The sequence below is a fragment of the Eutrema salsugineum genome, unplaced genomic scaffold (genome assembly GCF_000478725.1).
Source record: "Eutrema salsugineum unplaced genomic scaffold, Eutsalg1_0 scaffold_15, whole genome shotgun sequence".
In the NCBI taxonomy this organism is placed as follows: Eukaryota; Viridiplantae; Streptophyta; class Magnoliopsida; order Brassicales; family Brassicaceae; genus Eutrema; species Eutrema salsugineum.
The window spans coordinates 1,158,464-1,181,719 of NW_006256867.1; the positions used below are offsets into that span (position 1 = coordinate 1,158,464).

General features: G+C 37.4%; 3 protein-coding genes across 4 annotated transcripts; all 3 read left to right on the forward strand.

The window, feature by feature from the left end:
* Positions 1–2,030: 2,030 nt before the first annotated feature.
* LOC18021822 (agamous-like MADS-box protein AGL17) lies at positions 2,031–5,202 on the forward strand. The gene is given in 9 exon segments (XM_024158476.1): positions 2,031–2,212; positions 3,499–3,577; positions 3,718–3,779; positions 4,190–4,289; positions 4,464–4,505; positions 4,918–4,943; positions 4,945–4,999; positions 5,112–5,162; positions 5,164–5,202. Coding segments are annotated over 9 exon segments (636 nt in total).
* Positions 5,203–9,093: 3,891 nt separating this feature from the next.
* On the forward strand, positions 9,094–10,230 carry LOC18021823 (protein BRICK 1). The gene is made up of 2 exons (XM_006404663.2): positions 9,094–9,465; positions 9,880–10,230. Exons 1-2 carry the CDS (start codon positions 9,333–9,335, stop codon positions 10,002–10,004), a joined length of 258 nt encoding a protein of 85 aa, XP_006404726.1. The 5' UTR covers positions 9,094–9,332; the 3' UTR covers positions 10,005–10,230.
* A 620-nt stretch (positions 10,231–10,850) lies between these two features.
* LOC18021824 (glycine-rich domain-containing protein 1) lies at positions 10,851–14,821 on the forward strand. Of its 2 annotated transcripts, XM_024158324.1 has the most exons (10): positions 10,851–10,978; positions 11,135–11,314; positions 11,630–11,747; positions 11,842–12,096; positions 12,186–12,641; positions 12,714–13,264; positions 13,371–13,551; positions 13,651–13,806; positions 13,881–14,444; positions 14,505–14,821. In XM_024158324.1, the coding sequence occupies exons 2-10, from the start codon at positions 11,151–11,153 to the stop codon at positions 14,520–14,522; spliced, it is 2,463 nt and encodes an 820-aa protein (XP_024014092.1). In that variant the 5' UTR covers positions 10,851–10,978; positions 11,135–11,150; the 3' UTR covers positions 14,523–14,821. The 2 variants fall into 2 exon arrangements, with proteins under 2 accessions (XP_024014092.1, XP_006404727.1); XM_006404664.2 differs by having other exon boundaries at positions 13,881–14,821.
* The last annotated feature ends 8,435 nt before the right edge of the window (positions 14,822–23,256 follow it).

The window sequence follows — 23,256 nt, forward strand, 5'->3', positions numbered from 1 at the left end:
CCCTCAACTGCTTTCACTTATCGAATCGTTTACAAAGAGATGCTTGAAGGCGATTTACAATCGTATGGAAACAAGCTCAAAGAAACACGTGAGGAAGACGATCGGGACCGGAATCTTTCCACCGGAACACCGCCTTAACGCCGTAAGCTCTGATCACTTTCTCTCTCTACTGTATTTCAGCTTTCTCTCTCTATATCAGATTGTTATCACTCACTCTCTGTTTCTTGTTGCAGCTCTCGTGAAGAAGAAGATCACAACTGGATCAGAGATTGGATTACGGCCCTTTAAAGATGCAGGCCCAAAAGCGAAGTCTCGTGGGCCTCCGGCCCAGTCTGGTGTTTGACTGAATCCAGCTCACCTAACAGGATTCATGGTAAATAATTGAATGTAAGCATAAATCCATTTGTAGTTAGTTTACTCGAAGAAAACGTAAAAGATTTTTGGTTTATATATTGTAGGTAAATTGAAAAACCGAGATATTTTATTCAGGAGATTTTGTACTAGGCTACTTCACCAATGACCAGTGTAACTTAAGTCTTTCTCTATATATTAGAGATATTATGCAACATAACTAGTTTAGTTTTCGACCAAAAAAGTAGTTTAGTTAAGTACAGTTAAGTTCTAAGCGAATTAAGAAATTTTCTCATTATCTGATATATTTTTGCCATATTTGGAAACTTGCAACAGATCTAAATATGTACATAGAACAGAATGTCCGTAACTCCAAGTTCCTGTCTGACACGTGCCCAAAGAAAAGTACTTTTGCTGCTTTATTGATATAGAAGAAAATATTGTCATCTTTCAATTTCAATTTTAATTTTAATTTTTATATTTTTTTGTCGGCAATTTTTATTTTGTTAAGATGCGCTATATGAGCTATATATGCTAATTTGTTTTTGTCAAGAGCTGTAGCATATATTAATTCTTAAATCCATTTACCTTTTTATTTAAGATTATTATGTTGTCCATCAGAGTCCATGATTGCTTTTTTTATAGGTATTTTGCAATAGAGATAACCAATCCGATTTTTTCACGAAAACATTTAGATTAGTAGTTTGTGCTAATATCATCGTATTATATACTATCCAGATTTAAATCTACCTAATTCATAATAATAATGAAAAAAAATCGATACTAAATATCAGTTTTGATTTAGGTTTTGAATATTTTTGCTTATGAATATATATATATATATATATATATAAGTATATAGGATCCAAATATCATTTTGGTAAAGTTTGATACGTGAAGGGGGAGATTATGGATCAAATTTCTGGGATTCTCACAGTTTATCAAACAAACAAAAAAAATTGATACGTGAATACAAATCGTATGATTTGGATTTCGTTTCAGATTTAAGTTTTGTTTTTATTTTTGATATACTTTGATTCCGAAAAAATTCATTAAACCACTAAATTCTTATTGTGTTATATTCTGCATTTGGTTCAGTGTTTGGACAAAATTAAAGAAGTTTACTAGGTTTACTTCATTTTCAGAATGGTTTGTAGAACAGTTTTCTTACCACGTATAGATTTATCATTTATCCAGATAAGATAATCCTTATTAAAATGTGCCCTTTTTGTATAACGTGTATAATATGCATATGAAAACTGCGTAAATTTGCATAACCTATAAGTACTTGATTTATGAGGTTTTTTGCCTGTCTCATGTGTTCAGTGTTCTAACTATGCCATATCTTTAGGTTGGTACTTTACTAAATGGCCCTCAAGTTGTATCTACCAATACAACAACTCAAATAGACTAAACATATTTGTTTATTCCTCGAAGAGATTGTTGACTCTTACTTCCTCGGAGCTCTTTTCTCTCTCTCTCTCTCTCTCTCTCTCTCTCTCTCTCTCTCTCTCTCTCTCTCTCTCTCTCTCTCTTTCTCTCTCTCTCTCTCTCTCTCTCTCTCTCTCTCTCCTGATTCGTTCTTCTTCATCTTCCCTTGGTCTTGCCAAGATCTAGAAAAACCCTAGAACGGGGAAGATCACCAAGATTGAGAGAAGATCAAAATAGGGTTAAAATTGATGGGGAGAGGGAAGATTGTGATCCAGAGGATCAATGATTCGACGAGTAGGCAAGTCACTTTCTCCAAAAGAAGAAAGGGTCTCATTAAGAAAGCTAAAGAACTCGCTATTCTCTGCGACGCCGAGATCGGTCTCATAATTTTCTCCAACACCGACAAGCTCTATGACTTTGCCAGCTCCAGGTTTCTCTCTTCCTTATTCAATCCCTAGATCTTTATCATCTATATACATACGTATTCATGTATATATATATGTATGGGTAAATCTATTATTACTTGGAACATATTATATATATGTAGGTACATATATTATATCATGTATGGGTGTTCTAAGAAGGGTTGGGTTAATTCAGTGGGATATGTTTAGTTGCGTGATCTGCTCATTTGTTATGTACATCTTGCTCATTTCAATATATATACATCCTAGGTGGTGTCATATAGCTCCAAAAAATGTTCTTTGGAAAGGAAACTTAGTGCGAAAGGAGGAGGATGCCAAAGCAAACAAAAACTAAATTAAGAAGTATACTAGTTTTAAAGATGAAGAAATTCATTAGAAGGATGCTCATGGCTTTTTTTTGTGTGTGGATTTGTGTGTCGTTGTGTCTACCTATATCATATAATGTATATATGTGTGTGTTTACGTTTGGTTGTAAATTGGGTATATGGAGTGGCAGTATAACTGTGCCAAATTTAGAAACATTTGGGAAGAGGACATAGTACTTAAAGCTAAAACAAGTACATCGTTGGAAAACTAAAAGAGTACTGATAAAAATGAGTGTACAAGATGATCACCATAGATACATTTGGAGATGATAAATAAAATGTTTGTTATCACCCACAAACTTGTAGACATTTATACAAATCTCAGTATCTTGTGTATTTAATAGTATGACAGAACGATCAAATGACTCTGTATGTTTTTAACTATATCTTAGTGTATCAATTTATTTCATCAGGAATTTTTAAAAAAATATATTTACTGAACTATTATGTATTAGATTTTAACGTTTAAAATGTAAGAGCTATCATATATATTTCATGGAAAATATCTTTACCAATGGATTCTGACTAATACTATCAAAGCACTTCAAAAACAAGTACAGTATGATTTACCAATATGTGTCTTGCCCTAGAAACTCGTGAACAAATTAAGTTGAAAATATATGAATTTCAAATGTAAATACTTCATATTTATTTTGTAGATCAATTTTTATCATATATTAATTTTTAATATATATATGACAGTTAAATCATGGTGAATACCATTCATGAATGAAATATGCCTGACTTATACTGAATTGTTTTCTTATGTAATAACAATCTTAAAGCTTATTTTTTATGACAATTTTGAAGACTGAGCAAATTTCATAAGGAAATGAAGCTTTTTAGTCGTCCGTTCTTTCACTAGCAGTGGAAATATGTAGAAATATTACTTGATAAACTACATTTCGAAAATTTGAAATAAACAGTATGAAATCGGCTATTGAACGATTTAACAAGACCAAGATGGAGCAGCAACAACTATCAAACCCAGCTTCCGAAGTTAAGGTACGTATAAGCTTATACCTATGGAAAAAGTCCACAACTCACAAGAGGAGAGGCAATTATACGTATAATATCTTAATCATATTTTTTCAATTACAATAGATTTTGAGAGTTGATGAGGTTGATTCTGTTGCGTGTTGTAGTTTTGGCAGACAGAGGTCACAACTCTAAGGCAAGAACTTCACTCATTGCAGGATAATCATCGGTACGTAGTTGCTTAAAACTGTAAAGCTAACTAGTGGATTAATTCATGTCTTTTATAAATGAATTTTGATCTCCTTTCACTTGCAATTCCTAAGAAATTTTTTTTCTCTTTATTCTTGTTTAGATCATTTTTTGCGCAATTAGCATTTGACTACTTCTTGTAGCCATCCTTATTTTTAATGATAATATTTATACATTTAAAAAACACAAAATCTCAACTGATCTTATGTCCCTAATAAACTCCATATTATTATACATAGATATATAAGCTCCAGCTACATTACCAAAATGGACTTTTGGCCCTAATAAATTTATAATGTATATGTTTGGCTTTGTAACTTTTTTTGAAGATGTTATTAAGGGCAATAATTTTCTGTATATATCTACAATGAAATTTTTGTTATGAAGCAGACAACTAATGGGACAGCAATTAAATGGTTTGAGCGTTAAGGAGTTGATCACTATAGAAAGCCAACTTGAAATGAGTTTACGTGGAATTCGTATGAAAAAGGTAATTTTTTTTGTTAAAGTGAAAAAGGTAATTTTCATCTCTCTCTTTATATATATTACACAATACATATATGAATACTCTAGCTCGTTTGTCTTGGAGCATGATGATGTTTAAAGATTGATCATATAGCAATGATATTCAAACTAATCAACTTTTGTTTTTCGAACCTTTCAGGAGCAAATTTTGACCAATGAAATCAAAGAACAAACCAGAAAGGTCAGTACTATATGATATATATCAATTAAGATTCTGAATAATCAGACGTCAAATGTTTGTGTTTGTGTTTGCATGTCAAACAAAGACGATATTAGTTTTTCCATATAAAATATTTGCATATTGTAAACAAAAAGTGAATTGCAAACAATATTTCCAGTGATATATATATATATATATATATATATATAACTCCAAAAAAAATTCCAATGCAAACAAAATACTTTTGCGTATACTATTTACGGAAAGCATTTTGTTTGATAGAAAAATAAACTGAATACATATGTTGTCTTTAACTATGAAGATGAAATCTTTTGCACATGCAAACACACACAGGTACAACGTAAACACATGATCAGTCTATGTTGCCAATTCTAGTTCTTTCAGGTTCTTATTTTTGGTTCAACTCTTGCAGAGGAATATTATTCATCATGAAAACCTCGTTGTCGAGAAAAATACAAAGGATTCATCAAGAAAACGTAGAACTACACAAGAAGGTAAAATAGGAATGCAAACTTCATTAATTACTTTGCGTTGAAAATAATACATCCTTCCAACATCTCCTAGACATATTTTTGAGACATATTTTTGGTAATTAATGGCTTGCAGGCTTATGCAGCGTCAAGCACAAATGGAATGGGGCTTCGTGAGCTAGAAGATGCAGCCGATGAATCCCATGCACAGGTTAGGCTGCAGCTAAGCCAGCCTGAGCAACCCCTTTATAAGATCCCATCGAAGAGCTAAGATCATAAAACGTATAATTAACAACATGTTCGTTCTTGATTCTCAAACCCTTCATAGTTCATACATACGTACATATATATATTTAGATATAGCACATTTATTTATACTTTTCTTCATGCAGGACAAAGCGTGATCAGTGTCATCATGTTGAAGAACAAACCAAAGGTTATAATTTTGTGCAATAAAGATCGTCTCAAGGGTAAGCAATTGTTTGTTTCAAAAAATAAAGGAAACTGGGAAAGCAATGGAGCAGCTTGTCGATTGTATTCTTTTAAGCTTTCTCATTTGATTTTAAGTATATAACTAAGACATATGATACATAAGATATAGTTAAGTAGGGTATTCAATTTAAATTTCGGTTTGATGGCAGTTTAAATTTTTTCCTTTGTTAGGTTTTCAGTGAATAGCAACTAAAATATTAAAGGGGTTCTTTTCAAATTGATTTGCTTTGATGTTTTCTTTTTGTTTAGTATTAATTTGGTTTCTTGTATAGCTTGGTTTAGTCTTTGTATTTAAGGTTTTTTTTTGTGAGTTTATGTCAAACTGAGTGAGAAAATTTTCTTTCTCGCCTGTGTTCGGTTAAAACATCCAAACTGTAGTCAAAGTGATCAAAGTGACCCACATGCACAATTAGCCAATTAGGCATGACATGTCAATATCCGTGACAGGTTTCACGTCTCCACACATACCTGTCTAAATTTTCTGTTAATATTTTTGATTTGGTAAACTAATTACTTGTTCGAGACTATTGATTTTAATTTAAATGGGTATCAAAATGGAACGTGAATGAGATGAGAGTGCCATAAGTCTCGACTAGCGTTTAGTGATTAAAACTTTAAATATTTTCAAAAAGAATATTTAAAAGTATTTAAAATTTTCTGAATTTATCCAAATCATTTACCCACAACATTATTAAATGCATGAAAAATGATTTTAGCTACCCGGATTTTTGAATCTCTTTTGTTATGAGAACTGTTTGAATAATGTTTTTCAAGATTTGTTCGTTCATACTCCAAAATTTCTCATTCCTGATTTCTGAAATAAACATACTGATGAGTGGAGATTTTGACTCATTCTAACATGTGTTTACTAATCCTTTTAAGAGTCTTTCGAATCTTTTTCAGGTTATTTCATATGACTAGGCGGCTTTAGCTGAGGATTGGATGGTCCAAAAGGCATTGGAGCAAAAAGGGATGAAGCTGAGCAAAAAGAATCAATTTCCTACATAATTGGAGAAACCTTCTCAGCAAGCACCTGCTCCCGATTTCGACCTTCTGTGGAGCACCTGCTCCAGCCGGGAGAAAAATAAGAAAAACATCTTTACCTAATTCCAAGTCGCGTGAAACGAATAAAAGAGTCCAGAGCCGGCTATCTTTACTTCGACGCTTTCTTTTTACAATTTTCTGAACGAGAGAGTTTTTATTTGTAAGCTTTTGGGAGAAGAAATCTGCTACACTTTGAGAAGAATTCTGAACCCTATTATCTCTTCTGCGATTTTAATTCATGAATTCCTTTCTATCTGTTGCTGTGTTTCTTTTCTCCATGTCTGAGTAGATCTCTTAGCTAGATTAAAGTTTTCAAAGGATTTCATGAGTTAGAGAATTGAATGCAAATAGGGTTTAAAATCGATTGTCTTCACCTTTGTTAGACTTAACGCTTAGGTTGAACTGGCCATTCAATTTACGTTCATAGGTTAATCTATTCATCAAAAGTGTAATAGGTTGCTAGAACAAACACTGGTGAGCGATTTGTCCTTAGCCAACGACAGTTGAAGTTAAGGCAAATCGTGAACACATCAAACCTGCTCGTTAATGCTTGTCTGCAATTTTTTAGGTTCAAACAACAGTTTAGAATTTAGGTTGTTAGATAAAGTTATCGAGATCACGACAGTGGATCGATAAGCTTTTATGTTTGAGTTCGAGACCTGCATTTAAGTTGTGCCCTGAATAGTCATTTGATTCTCATCTCTGAAACTCCTGCGAATTACCTTGATCTAGTGCTTGTTTTAAATTTGAATTGAAATTGTTTTTAGCTTGTTTTTACTTGTCATTAACGTTACAAACAAACCATCTTTCGTCTTAGCTTTAATTCAATTATCGCAAAGTCATAGAGTAACACTGGTCCTCTGGATTCCGAATTCTTTATATTACAACTACATCACTGTTCTATTGCAGTATAAACTAGGAGTACATCCAGTGTGAATCACATACCTATTGTGAGACTATGCTCTTTTCTTCTCTTTCAAAAACTAGACGGATCGGCCATCAAATTCATAAGATTTCGATTCCGTTTTTCATCTGGATTGGCTATCAACAATTCTGAACGCTCCAACTGCCCCTTTTAGTGAGTCCAACGTCTTTTCTCTAAGCCTGTGGGTCCAACATCCTCTCTGTAGGCTCGTTGGCCCAACGTCCTCTTTTCTAGGCCCATTGACCCACCACTGTCCGATGATCAATGCGTTAGTCAGGCTCGTAAGACTTGTGTACTATCCCTGCAATCACCAGTGCACTTTGATAACATAGATAGCTAAATCAATTCATATAAGCCTTTTCACATATACCAAAAATCGAAATGTCACAATTTTCCCCGACTTCTAAGGAATTCGTCCTCGAATTCTCCTTAACTACGTCCCAAGATGCGACCCGGGTCAGAACCGGCTAGTTAACCTAGGCTCTAATACCAACTGTGAGACTATACTCTCTTTTTCCCTTTTGGGAACCAGACGGGCCGACTATCAAATCCATGAGACTCGAATCCCGCCGTTCATCTGGATTGGTTATCAACAATTCTGAACGCCCCAACTGTCTCTTCCAGTGAGTCAAACGGCCTCTCTCTAGGCCTGTGGGCCCAACATCCTCTATGTAGGTTCGTTTGTCCAACATCTATATTCTAAGCCTGTTGGCTCATCATTGTCCGACGATCGATGCGTTAGTCCGGGAAGCTCGTAAGACTTGTCTATTGTCCCTGCAATCACCATGTGATTTTTCCCCGTGCTTTGTCCTCACTCACATGGTATCGCGGACCACTTCCCGGTAGGTCACTCATTCTGAAATTGCTCTAGTTTTAAGCACACTTAATTCTGAATTTCTCTTAAGATTAGTGTCCGAAAAGATAAGTGTATTTGATGATATATGTAGCCAAATCAATTTTTATAAGTTTTTTCACATATAACGAAAATTGGAATGTCACATCTATGCCAAATAAAATCAATATGTTTTTAGAGAATTTGTCTTTGTTTTGAAATTAGAAACCAACTTTGTTGGATACGTAACACAGGAGACAACCGAGACGAAGATGGTTACAAGTTTGATTTGCGACGAGATAATAGTTAAATCATTGTTTAGGTTTTCTTTTAACATTTGAAAACATTCACAAAAATTATAAAGAACTGTGATTTTTAAAAAATATAATTTAACATTAGATTTAAAAAAAAGTTTACGTCTTTGGCCTTAAAATCTAATATCTGTGTCTCTAGATATCCATTTGAGCTTTGATGATTCCCTTCTAAATGAGCATACCAAATAACACTTGACTTACGACTTATCTTGAATTCAAAGACTAAAGATTAGTTGTAATAGTATTTCTTTTCTTTTCTTTTCTTTTGGTTGTAATAGTATATATGTACGAAGAACCAAGAATTGCTCAATCTTCAATTGATAATGACATTTGAATAGAACGAAAAAGATTGTACACTTACTACGCAATCTACGAAAAGATTAAAATATAGGATCAAACCGAACCGGCCCACCAAATGCAAATTTCATAACATTCACTGATTCACATATCCAAAAATTGTAATTTAGCCCCTTTATTGTCTCTTTCTTTCATCAAGTACCCACTTAATTCTACAATCTACTAGTTCTTCTTCTTTTTCTTCAATCATAAAACAACCTGCGAAGAAAAGGACGATAAAAATTCAGAATCTTTTTGGTGACCCTTGTTCTCTAATCGATTACTCAATCATTTCTCACAGCTGGATTGAATCGAAAAAGGGCGAACAAAGAAAAGAAAAAGCTGCAGAATCTGAAATCTGTGAGTGATTGTGTCTGTTGAAGAAGAGGAAACTAAAGAGTTTGTGGTTAATAAATGGCGAAAGCAGGAGGGATCACGAACGCAGTGAACGTAGGAATCGCTGTTCAAGCAGATTGGGAGAATCGAGAATTCATCTCACATATCTCTCTCAATGTTCGTCGTCTCTTCGAATTCCTCGTCCAATTCGGTAACTTACTTGATCTCTCTGTGCTAGGTTTCTCGAAATTTGGGAGTTTCTTGCTTCAAGTCCGTCAATTTCTCTGTCTATGCTAAATTTAGAAACTTTTAGGGTTTTTTTCTGTCAAAGAAGGGTTCTTGATGATTGGGAGATTGATTTTGGTGATGGGTTAGATGAAAAATTGCAGCTTTCTTATGTTGAGATTATTAGATTTTATTTAGTTCGAATTTATGTTTGATGCCAAATCGTTTGGGGCGTTATCTTCTTGTGATCCTTTTGACTTTTTTAATGCTCTTAGATCCATGGGGTGAGAGAGAGTGAGAGAGAGAACAAGAGATCTTTGTGTTGATGTAACTTTCTCTGGAGCTTAACTGATTATCAAACCATGAAGCTTTCGATTAATGTCTGTGTGTATGTTTTCAGAATCGACCACAAAGAGCAAATTGGCATCTTTGAATGAGAAGTTGGATCTTTTGGAACGTCGCTTGGAGATGCTCGAGGTCCAAGTGAGTACTGCGACAGCAAATCCTTCTCTGTTCGCTACGTGAAACACGCATAGCCAGTATCTGTTGAAATCGAGATCGAGCCTGAGCATCTTTCGTTGAATGTATACCGTCGAATCATTCTTTCTTTCTTCCATAGCTATAGTAAACTATAATAGTCCACTATTGAACTGTGTATCGTTGTCTGCCTCCATGTCTTTTGAATGCCAATAAACATTTCATTGTGTCATAAAATCGCTTGATCATTTTCTTCAACAAGAATATCTTTCCATTGATGTTGTTGTTTCAGAAAAGATAAGAGAAAATTTTCAGAAGATTCTCTGTCCGTTATTGTGTCTCAAAGGCTAAGGAGCTTATATAGATTCCTCATTGATAGACATTTGTTTTGGCTGCTGATAAAGAGTAACAAAACGTTAATCACCAAAAGCATTCTGATTGAATTGTAGGATCTGATCTTTAGCATTGTGCCCCTCTGATTCATGTAGAGCGTCTTCTCAGGGCACAAGCTGAAGCTATAACCGGTTTAGGTCGTCGGTTTCACATTGCACAAACAAATTCTGCATGATTCTTGCTTTGCTCACAAATCCAGTAATTTTATGTATCTAATAACACAACTCATAACTGATATGTCAAGGTGAGACTGTTTATCTCCAAACCCATTTGAGAACGGTATGGTTCTGTGACTTCTGTCCGTTAAAAGACATAAGATAACCGTGTGATTTAAACCGGTTTCGAACATTGGATAAGGTTAAACGATGCGTGAACTTCACGTGAAATCCGAATTAGTTACAGTTCTGTTCCTTTCAAGTTTCAACTAGAACAAAGACTTGAAGTCATTATTGTTTCACTCCAGATATTATATATAAGATTTTACATTGAAGGGGCATTTTGGTCATTTTCTAATTCGCTTGTCAATATTGTGATCACAAGTAGTAGTCGCTATATCTGCAGTAGCAGAGCGTCTCTCAGTCTCCGACAACAAATCATCGGCGAAGAAGTGATATTTCCGGCGATCGGAGGTGAGATTTCCGTTCTACTACTCCGTATCTGTTCAATTGCATGTAATAAGGTTTATGTAATTGATTAGATAAGGATCAAATTTGTGGTTTCTTTATTCTTGAATTTGCTCAAATTCGTTTGTAAACTTAATAGTTTTGTTTGATCCGTTTCAAAAGGCAAAATTGATAGTCGATGGATAAAGAGAAGGATCATGAAGTTGAGTGGCTTGAAGCTCAGAAGATAGAGATAAGCGTTGACTTATTTGCTGCAGCCAAGCAGCAGCTTCAGTTCCTAGCAACTGTTGATAGGAACCGGTGGCTCTACGAAGGCCCTGCACTTGAAAAAGCCATCGACAGGTCAAATCTCCTTTCCTTTTTTCTTTTCGATTTGGTTCTTGTGATTGCATCTCATGAAGAACAATCTTGAACAACAGATTTGGTTATGTTAGAACGGAGTATATTCTCTCTTTCTTTCAGATCAGTGAATCTTTCTTCGGTGATTATATGATTATGGCTTCTTTAACTGTTCAAAGTTTCGAACTTTAAGTGATTTCGGTGCTTCCAGGTGCTTTAAAACGAAGTAGATTCTCTGTTTGTTTTACATCAGTGGAAATTTGTATAGCTTCTTAATTGATCAAGATTCTCAAATGTAAGTGATTTTGGTGATTTCAGGTACAACGCTTGTTGGCTGCCTTTGCTTGCCAAATACTCCGAGGCATCAGTTAGTGAAGGGCCTTTGATCCCTCCTCTTGACTGTGAATGGATTTGGCATTGTCACAGGCTTAATCCGGTAACCGCTATACACTCTTAGCCATTCATTGATAGGAAAAACATATCTTTGTTGTGAGATGTTTGAATAGTTTCCTCTTAATGTTTAAATCCAGGTGAGGTATAAGTCTGACTGTGTGCAATTTTACGGGAGAGTCCTCGACAATTCTGGCGTTGTATCTTCCGTGAATGGAAACTGCAGATCAAAAACTGAAGATTTGTGGAAGAAATTGTATCCTGAGGAACCTTATGACCTAGAGTTGAGGAAGGTAGACTCGGAGCATATCTCTGAAAAAACTTCGGCTCTTGAGAAATGCACCAAATATGATCTGGTTTTAGCTGTAAAGAGGCAAAGCCCATTTTACCACCAGGTAACTTGAGAATGAGATTTGTCATTGATCTTGTTGATTTGGAATTTTTTCCTGATTCTGTTGATGATTCTTCATGTTACTTGCCACAGGTTTCGAGATCCCATGTAAACAATGACATCTTTCTGCAAGAAGCTGTTGCTAGGTATAAAGGGTTTCTCTATCTGATTAAAACGAACCGAGAAAGGTCATTGAAACGGTTTTGCGTTCCGACTTATGACGTTGACCTTATCTGGCACACGCATCAGCTCCACCCTGTGTCTTACTGTAATGATTTGGAGAAGCTCATTGGTAAGGTCTTGGAGCATGATGACACAGATTCTGACCGAGGAAAAGGTAAGAAGCTCGATACCGGTTTTTCTAATACTACTGCCCAATGGGAGGAAACATTTAGTACGAGATACTGGAAAGCCGGTGCAATGTATAGAGGCAGTACACCTGCACCTGTCACAACTTCTCCTTTTGCTTCTGATGTTTTGAGCAAAGAACCAACTGTAAAAGACGATTCACAGAACTTAATCCAATTTCCTGAGGTGGAAGTTGTTGAGGTAGCTTCTTTATCCACAAAATCCTCTCTTTTTCCCGCTTTTTTCTCTTGTGATCCTTTCAAAATCTTGTAGGTGCTCTTGGAGATTATTGGGGTTAGAAACTTACCAGATGGACATAAAGGAAAGCTCTCGGTTTTGTTCAGTAAAAGCCAGCCTGATTCTCTTTTCGATTCTGAACGTAGACTGACCATTTTATCTGAGGTTGGAGAAAAGCAAGTTGCGTTTTTCCAGTGTGAACCTACAGGAGAGCTTCGTTTCCAACTTGTTTCCTCTTCACCGTCCAAGATACCAGTTTCGAGGGAGCTTAAAAGCTTAGGTTTTGCTTCTTTGTCACTAAAGGAGTTTCTGTTTCCAGTTATTACTCAACTCTCTGTTGAGAAGTGGTTGGAGTTAACAACACCCAGTAAAGGTGGTGGTAAAGCTGATCCAAATCCCATAGGCCTGCGAGTGGCTGTCTCATTGACTCCACCGACACGCAGTCCATCTGTTTTACACATGGTTGAGTCGAGACCATCGTGCAATGACTCTTGCTTCTTTTCAATCATGAGAAAGTCCCGTCAGGCTAAGAGTTCAACACAGGTTGTTGATGAAACACAAGCAGAGGTGATCACACTCCAAATGAGGTATGGGCTTTATAGACAACTCTCTCTCTCTCTCTCTCTCTCTCTCTCTCTCTCTCTTGCAAAATGAAACGCATTCTCTAATGATAACACAAACCTTGTTATATAGTGATGGAGCAACAGTTAAAGGTGATCACACTGCTCAAAGACAAGTGATTGGTGTGCTTGACTCTGGTGAAACTCGTGTGCTCGCGGAATGTAATGGCAGTTTCTGGTCTTTGTTGGACTCCAAATGGTCACTTAACCAAACGAATGCCAATCCGCTCTTTGAGCTTTTGGGTACTCGAGTGGTATATTCTGACATTCCACTCTAACTAAATAAGATTAATCTTCTGGTTTCGATGATGTAATGCATGCCAATGATGAAATGCTTTTTTATTGATTTATAGGTGAAAATTTTCTCTGGGAGGAAGCTGGATTATGAGCCAAAACACTGCGCAAACCGTGGAAATGATCAAGATTTTATGACACTTGTGGAATTCTCTAAGAAACATCCATATGGAGAAGCTGTGGGATTGTTGGATTTGAGACTCGGTTCCATTGAGGCAAGTTTGATTTAACCAGAAAGGTAACTTTTTTTTTTCTTTTGCCTTTGCCATGCTCATTTGACTCTATGCAGGCCAAGGAGAATTGGTTGGTTTTGCCCGGTATCGTATCTGCTTTCATAATCAATACCCTTTTGAAGAAAGGAGGAGGCAACGGGTTTAATGTCACAACCAAAGTGGCGCAACAAGAAAGCCTCAAAAGTAATGGACTAAAAGAGGAAACCAAAGAGACTAAACTTGTTTCTACGGTGAAGGCAAATGGGGAGACAGGAGCTGCTATCATAGCTCCTAAAAAAGGCGGTGGCTGCGGTGGAGGATGCAGCGGTGAATGTGGAAACATGGTGAAAGCAGCAATCGCTAGCGGTTGCGGTAGTGGCTGTAGTGGTGAATGTGGAGAGATGGTGAAAATAGCAAACGCTAGCGGCTGTGGTGGTGGTTGTAGTGGCGAATGTGGAGACATGATGAAAGCAGCAAACGCTAGCGGTTGCGGTGGTGGCTGTAGTGGAGAATGCGGAGGCATGATGAAAGCAGCAAACGCTAGCGGTTGCGGCGGTGGCTGTAGCGGTGAATGCGGAAACATGGTGAAAGCAGCAAACGCTAGCGGTTGCGGCGGTGGCTGTAGCGGTGAATGCGGAAACATGGTGAAAGCAGCAAACGCTAGCGGTTGCGGCGGTGGCTGTAGCGGTGAATGCGGAAACATGGTGAAAGCAGCATAATATGGTGGTTGTGGCCTTGTGGAGGTGACTTTAGTGGTTGCAGAAAAGCGGTTGCGGTAGAGGCGGTTGCGGTTGCGGTGGCATGGTGAAATTGGAATAAACGACACCGTTGTGACTTGAAAAACAATAGCAAACCGGTAAGGACTGTATGTAAAATAAATAAAGCTTTCTGTACTTCTTTCATTATGTACTAAAGTTTAATCTTTGGTTTGTAAATATGAAAAGTTTGTTGTTTTTTTTGTTTGTACAAACGGAAAGTTTTTTTTGTTACAATGATTTCGTGTCCGAGTTGCTAGAAACGAGCGTGAATGTCACGTGTTCATAAACCTTGCGCTAAAGATAAGGATTATTATCTAAGTGAATCTTAAGCCTGTTATACTCATTGGGCCTAAACCAAATGAGTTTACAATTTCAGATTTTGTAGATTTGTTTCTTTGATTTGATCAAGTGCTTGTGTATATAACTAGGTAATTAGTCCGCACCTTGTGCGGGCACAAGAATTTCATAAAATAATTACATCATTAAATTATTAACTTTGTTTAAAAAAATCTTCCAAAATATAAGAACAATGTTAGACATTCGAACATTACCATTTACTCGTATATTTATAATTACAAAAGGTTTTTTCTAACTATTTTTTTATCTCTTCCTCAACAGAATTCTTTCTTTTTTTTTCCGTAAATATGTGTCATTCTAATCAGTTATTTCACACGTTTTCCTTCTTCTTCTTTAACATATTTGATTTATGTTTCTTCTTCTACTTAATCGTCTTTGACTTTGACTTATTCTTTATCATTTTTTGTCTTTTTCAACACTTATTCTTTTTTTTTGTATATGATTGTCTTCGTCTTCCGATTTTTCTTTTGATCGTTTTCGTTATCTCTGGCTTATATTCTTTTGTTTCTTCTTCATCTTATCTTCAACCTCAAATTCTTCCGCTTCGTCTTTTTCTTCTTATTTTTTTAGTTTTGTTTATCGTTTTCCTCATATTTTTCTTTTCTTTTTTTCATCATATTCAGTTTATTCTTCTTATTCATCACATTTGTCATCTTCAATTCCTTCTACATATTTTTTCAGTTTTTTTTCATCATCTCCAAATCCTTACCTTCCTCCTCCTTCTTCTTCGATGTCTTGGTCTAATCTGCATTTTTATTCTTCCTATGGTTTTTATTTTCTTTGTCTTTGTCATATCTTTCTTGTCTTTTCTGACTGTTTTTATCTTATTTTTTTCTTTTCGTTATCTTATCATTCTTCTTTTCCATCATCTTCGTCTTCTCCGAATTATATTTTTCTATTCTCACTCTTCCTGTTTTTTATTCTCACTATTCTTCATCAATTTCCTTCTTTATTGTCTTTTTATTTTTTATTTTTCCTTCGTGTCTACATCTTAAAGTTATTCTTCTTCTTTATGATCTTCTTCTTCCTTGGCTCTTTTTTATTCAGCTTTGTTTTCATTTTCTTCTCCCGGATTTCTTCTTCCTCTTCTTGTTCCCTCTCATTTCTACATTTTCTTTGTATTTCTTATTCTTCAGATGTTTCTTTATCACATCATTGTCTTCTTCCTCGCCATATAACCTTGTATCTAAGTATTCCATTATCGGTTTCCATTAATCTTTTTTTTTCTCTCTCTAATTATATATATATATATATATATCTCGTTCCCTCTTTCCCTCTTTCTTTCTAGAATCTCCTAATTATGTTATGGTGATGGAACTTTCAACTATTTTAATTTAGATTAAAGTGATTTTATAGAACGATTCGCCTAAAATTTTTTTTTTTTTAAAGCTAGTTATTTCTAGATAGATAATTGTTTGACTATTCTAATAATGTATCAAGAAACATGATGATTCTTAGAGAATTCATCAAATATGGGGTAGAAATGTATCACTCTTCAAATCTGCTAATTTAACAGATGACTACAAAAGTCATATGCTCTCTCTCTTCAACAATTTGGCCAAATATGATATCAACAATTATTCTTAATCTCTTTATCCAAACGTACAATAAAAAAACATTAAAAATACATGCTATATGTAGATTCCAATTTGCTTCATTCCTAAATACTGTCCTAATATCCGCAAATGTGCATGGATCTCTAGCATAATCCAATAGAAATCTCAAAAGATCAACCTCTCCCGGACAAGACTCCACAACACATCAGGTGATCCCAGAAGTCAAGATCTTCATAGTGTAGCATACCCTCTTGAACATTGATACGATCCTAGGTGATCAACTATGAAGCAAAGAGGATTAGATGCAGCGATATGATGGTGGTGGTGACTCGATGATGATGGTCGAAACGATGAGAAACGATGGTGGCTGGCGGATCGAGTTGAAGACTCGATATGGTGTTGTGTGTGGCTCGTCGCGAAGGAATCGATGATGGTGATGATGGAGAGATCGATTCGATGGGTTGGTGGTAGTAGTGAGATAATCGAACGGATGATGATGGAAGTATGATGAATGAATTCGATGGAATGGAGGGATAGAATAATCTCTTGTAAACAGATTAGTTTTAAGAGATTCGAATTTCAGAGTTTTTAGTTCTCAGAAATCAAAGAGAGAAGAACACGTTAAAAGTTTGATCAAAATTCTTCACTGAATAACACTTAGGCGATTTTCTCTAATTTATAGACTAAGAGAGAAAATCGCAGCCCTAATACAAAACTACATGAAGTTTGAAATAAAAACAACACGAAGTTTGATTTAAAAATAAAACAGCAAGGCGTCCCTTCTAAATCCTAAGTGGTGCGCCTAAAACAACTAGTGCACAAGTCATTGTGACTTTGCACGTTATTACCCATTAGTAACAACTTCTAAGTAACTCGACGTAGCAATGATTTCTGCCTTGTTAAAAACCTTGGAGAAGAACCTCCTTGCCTTCCAAAATCCTCACCAAGGAAAAGAGTACAGAATCATCACCTAAGTTACCTAGTCATTGTTACTGGGTTCTTCATTCCTCAAGATAAAGATGTTGAAGATGTGAGCTCCAGCCTCCAGTTGATCACTGTCCTCTGTGGCAATGAGTGCGTGAGCCTCCTTAGCCATCTCTCTAGCTCTGGAACGAGTGATCCTGCCAGCTACCTCTGGTTCCTCCTCCTCTGAGCTGGTCACGATCATATCATCCTCTCCCTCTTGAAAAGGATTTGCCCTCAAATCTGAATCTGCAACAAAAGGAAGCAAGTCAGAAACATTGAAAGTATCAGAAACATCATACTTACCTTGAAGATCAATCTGATAGGCATTGTTGTTGATTCTTTTGATGACTGTGAATGGTCCATCAACTCTGGGCATCAGCTTGTTCTTTCGCTCAGCTGGAAATCGCTCATTCCTCAGATGGATCCACACCAGATCTCCTTCTTCGAAAATCAGTTCCTTTCGTCCTTTTTTGGCATGTTTCTCATACTGCTTTGTCTTCTTCTCGATGTTCTCCTTAGCCTTAGCATGTATTCTTCGGACCTGTTCAGCTTTCTCCTTGCCATTCAAACTGCATTTTCCACTTAAAGGCAAAGGGATCAAGTCTAGAGGTGATTGTGGATTAAACCCATATACAATTTCAAAAGGAGAAAAGAGAGTAGCGGGATGCTTAGCGTGATTGTAAGCAAACTCGACATGAGGCAGACACTCTTCCCATGTCTTGAGGTTACTTTTCACCAAAGTCCTTAGGAGTGTGGACAACGTTCTATTCACCACCTCGGTCTGTCATCGGCCTGAGGATGACACATAATCGAGAATGAGAGCTTTGTTCCCAGCTTAGCCCAAAGCGTTCGCCAAAAATATCCTAAGAACTTCGTGTCTCGATCTGAAACGATAATCTGTGGCATTCCATGCAGTCTCACTACTTCCCTGAAAAACAAGTTAGCTACATTCACAGCGTCATCTGTCTTGTGGCTAGCGATGAAGTGAGCCATCTTGCTAAACCTGTCAACAACTACAAAAATAGAATCTCTACCATTTCTGGTTCGATGTAAGCCAACTACAAAATCCATAGAGATATTAGTCCAAGGTTGAGAAGGAATAGGCAAAGGAGTATACAAACCGTGAGGTTGAACTTTACTCTTAGCCATCTTACATACAACACATCTAGAACAGATTTTCTCAACGTCTTTCTTCATGTTCGGCTAGTAGAAGTGCTCTTGGAGCCCAAGAAGTGTCTTCGTGACACCGAAATGTCCAGCTAATCCACCTCCATGAGCTTCTCGTACCAGTAACTCTCGAATGGATCCTCGTGGTATGCACAATCGGTTACTGAAGAACAAGTATCCATCCTGTCTATAAATTTCTCACAGGCAAACTTATGATATTTGGCATAGCTCTCAGAAAAGTCAGTGTGAGATTCATAAAGATCTATAATATGCTCAAATCCAATCAACTTTGATGTTAAAGTCGAAATAAGAGTGTACCTCCGGGATAATGCGTCTGCGACCACATTATCTTTACCTTTTTGTACTTAACAATGTAGGGGAATGTCTCAATGAACTCCATCCATCGCCCATGTCTTTTGTTAAGCTTCTGCTGACCCTTGAGGTGCTTTAGAGACTCGTGATCGGTATGAATGACAAATTCCTTAGGCCATAGGTAATGCTGCCATGTCTGGAGAGCTCGAACCAATGCGTATAACTCCTTGTCATAAGTGGGATAATTTAACCTCCTAACTTTTCGCTGAAGTAAGCGACGGGCTTCTTATCCTGCATAAGAACTGCTCCAATACCTACACCAGAAGCATCGCATTCAATCTCAAAAGTCTTAGTAAAATCAGGAAGTACTAGTAAGGGCGAATTGATAAGCTTCTCTTTAAGGGCTGTAAAAGCCTGTTCTTGCGCCTCTCCCCACTTGAACCCCACGTCTTTCTTGATTACTTCGGTTAAGGGCGCGGCTATGGTGCTGAAATCACAAACAAAACGCATGTAGAATCCTGCTAAACCATGGAAACTTCGGACTTCTCCAATATTCTTGGGGGTTGGCCACTCCTTGATAGCTTTTATCTTCTCTTCATCTACTTTAACTCCTCCTGCACTTACTACAAAGCCTAAGAAAACAATTTCGTTAGTGCAGAATGAACATTTAGATAAATTAGCAAAAAGAGATTGAGAGCGAAGAACATCAAGAACCGATCTGATGTGGTCTAGATGCTCTTCCAAACCTTTACTGTAGATGAGTATGTCGTCGAAATAAACCACTACGAACACGCCAATGAATGGTCTCAGGGCATGGTTCATTAATCTCATGAAGGTGCTGGGAGCATTGGTGAGACCAAACGGCATAACTAGCCACTCGTAGAGTCCTTGCTTTGTCTTGAATGTCGTCTTCCATTCGTCCCCTTCCTTCATTCTGATCTAATGATACCCACTCTTCAAATCTATCTTCGAGAAGATTGTCGATCCACAGAGCTCATCCAGCATATCATCTAGTCTTAGAATCAGATGCCGATACTTCACAGTGATGTTGTTGATAGCTCGGCAGTCTACACACATCCTCCAGGAACCATCTTTCTTGGGCACCAACAGAACTGGAACCGCACATGGACTCAAGCTTTCTCGGATATGTCCCTTGCTCATCAGCTCTTCCACTTGCTTCTGCAGCTCCTTAGTCTCTACAGGATTGGTTCGGTATGCTGGCCTGTTAGGTAAGGCTGATCCTGGTACCAAGTCAATCTGATGCTCTATCCCGCGAATTGGAGGTAGTCCTGGTGGAATTTCTACTGGAAAAACGTCCTTATATTCCTGCAAAATCTCAAACATAGCACTAGGAAGCTCCTGTGAAGGGTTAGTACTAACAAGGGATTCCTTGTACACAAACATAAAAGTAGTCATTTCAGGATCAAAGAGTTTAGAAAATTCACTGTGGTTTATGTAGAGGTTGTTGGCGACTTTCTCCTTCTCCTTGAGCTTCATCTGAATCTGATCTTGGTAAATCTCGGTAGGCGTGAGAGGTAGGAGGGTAATTTTGCGACCTTTGAACTCGAATGAATGCTTGTTGGTGTAACCGTCGTGTATCACCCTACGATCTGATTGCCATGGTCTGCCTAACAACACATGACTCGAAACCATGGGAATGACGTCACATAAAATCTCATCTTCATATTTCCCAATAGATAGAGAAACCATAACTTGCTGAGATACGGTCAAGGCTCCACTGTCATTCAACCACTGAAGCTTATACGGTCTTGGATGAGGAATAGTCTTGAGCTGGAGCTTCTTAACCATCTCTTCGCTTGCAGCATTAGTACAACTTCCTCCATCTATGATCAGGCTGCAAACTTTTCCTTGAATGAAGCATCTCGTATGAAACAGGTTCTCTCGCTGACAAGTCTCTTCAGGTTGACTCTGAACACTCAAAGTCCTTCTGGCAACCAGCATCTCGCCCACGGCGGCAGCTTCTTCCTCTTCCTCTATTTCATATTCGGCCTCTGAGTCCTCTTGAGGAACTATCTCTCCTCCCTCTTGCAACAAGAAAACCTTCTTGTTCGGACATTCTCGAGAGTAATGTCCCATTCCTTGACATTTGAAACACCTCACATTGCTGATAGAGGTACCACTTCTAGGTTTGAACTCAGCTTTATCTTCTTCTTTAACTCCAGTAGAGGGTGGTTTGATGTCTCTGGAGTAAGCTGGTTTGCTGATCTCCTTAGGCTTAGGCACACTAGGCGTGAATGTGGACTTGAAATTTCGCCTCTTGACTTGAGATTCCACCAATTCAGCCTTATGCACCATCTCTTGTATATCTGCGAAATCCTGAAGTTCCACCTTGTCTTGAATTTCTCGGTTAAGTCCTCCAAGAAATCTCGACATTACCATCTCTTCTCCTTCTCGTAAATCTGCACGAATGAGCAAAGTTTCCAATTCCTGATTTAATCTCGAACAGACTTCGTACCTTGGACGAGGCGCCTAAGCTTGTTGAGTATTTCGCGCTGATGATGGACTGGAACGAACCGCTTCCTCATCTGTATAACAAGCTGATCCCAAGTAGTAATCGGAAGTTCCCTAAGGCGATTTCTGGTGACTCCAACTGCTCCCACCATAGAAGCGCATACCCATGAAATTCTGAAACTGCAATCGTCACCTTGTTGAGCTCGTAAGTTCCTTGGACCAGAAAATTAGACTTCATCTTCCTTTCCCAATCTAGATAAGCTTCGGGATCATTGGTTCCATGGAAAGGAGGATACTGGATTTTGATATGACACAGCTGCTGACGTAGAGGATCATAATCTCGACCATGTCCTCGGCTTCGATCTCGTCTCACAGTTTCTCGTCTATGATCAGAAGCTTCGTCCTCCTCATAGTATTCTGGGTCTGATTCCAGGGTAACTCGATGCCCAGCAATATATTCCTCTCTGCGGTGCTGACGATCTACTCTTGGGCCATCTCAATCTGCACCAGTAGGGTTCCTCCTCGGATTAAACGTAGTTTCGCTGCCCCCAATTTGACTTCGGCTGGACTTAGCTTTAGTCCTGCCTTCAGAAGGTGTTGGGTGGCGTGGGAGTTTCCGAGAAGATCCTATGTGCCCTTTACCCTTAGCTAAGCGCATTGCTTCCGACGGAGTTGGAGTTTGAGACGACTCTTCTCCACTTGCACTGAGATCTTTGAGCAGATCATTCATCTTGGTCTCGAACTTGTCGTTGAGTTGTTCGATTTGTTGGGTGAGCTGAGTTGCTATGGCTTGATTCGCTTCTTTAATTTGTTGAGACATTGCTCGGTTCAGAGCTTCAATCGCCTCAGCCGAAAGCTCCATGGTACCTGAAAAAAATTAAAAGAACTCGCAGTAATTTGTTCTAGACGGAATCACAAAAACAGTAGCATGATCGAACTAAAACTCAACATAAAAAAAAGTGCAAACCCCACGAAATCTAAAAACAAACTTAACTAACTAATGAAATTTAACGAAATTTTTTTTTTTGTGTACTCTTTTTTTTTTTTTTTTTAATCAACCCTAAAAAAAACGTAAATTGAAGTCTATTATCCAATCTAAACGAGAAAAAACGATAACAACGAAGCCTAATAAAAAAAATCAAAAATTAATGAATCTCTAAAACACTAATAAACTAGTTACGAGATCACGAAACCACGCAGACTCTTAACAAACTAATCGAAGACGAAGACACGAGACTCTTGATAAACCTAAACGATCACGACAACAATGGATTGAACAGACTCGAAATATCAAACTAGGAAACAATAACAACGATTTATCAGAACTCGATTATAAATATCAAACTGATCTAACAGCAGGAACCCTAACAACGATCGATCCAAAACAAATAACAAGCACGAACGATACGAACCAAGGGAAACAGATCGATGCACAGAACTCGGTAAACCCTAATGACACAGATACGAAAATTTAAAGCACAGAGATTAGGGTTAGAGTTTCGCTCAGCCTTTGGTTCAGAGTTGGCTCTGATACCACGTGATACGATCCTAGGTGATCAACTCTGAAGCAAAGATGATTAGATGCAGCGATATGATGGTGGTGGTGACTCGATGATGATGGTCGAAACGATGAGAGACGATGGTGGCTGGCGGATCGAGTTGAAGACTCGATATGGTGGTGTGTGTGGCTCGTCGCGAAGGAATCGATGATGGTGATGATGGAGAGATCGATTCGATGGGGTGGTGGTGGTAGTGAGATAATCGAATGGATGATGATGGAAGTATGATGAATGAATTCGATGGAATGGAGGGATAGAATAATCTCTTGTAAACAGATTAGTTTTAAGAAATTCGAATTTCAGAGT

Coding starts and splice junctions, on each gene's coding strand:
- LOC18021824 (XM_006404664.2), top strand. CDS start 11,151: ATGGATAAAGAGAAGGATCATGAAGTTGAGTGGCTTGAAGCTCAGAAG. Junction 11,315..11,629: donor CTTGAAAAAGCCATCGACAG/GTCAAATCTCCT, acceptor TGGTGATTTCAG/GTACAACGCTTGTTGGCTGC. Junction 12,097..12,185: donor AAAGCCCATTTTACCACCAG/GTAACTTGAGAA, acceptor TACTTGCCACAG/GTTTCGAGATCCCATGTAAA.
- LOC18021823 (XM_006404663.2), top strand. CDS start 9,333: ATGGCGAAAGCAGGAGGGATCACGAACGCAGTGAACGTAGGAATCGCT. Junction 9,466..9,879: donor CGAATTCCTCGTCCAATTCG/GTAACTTACTTG, acceptor GTATGTTTTCAG/AATCGACCACAAAGAGCAAA.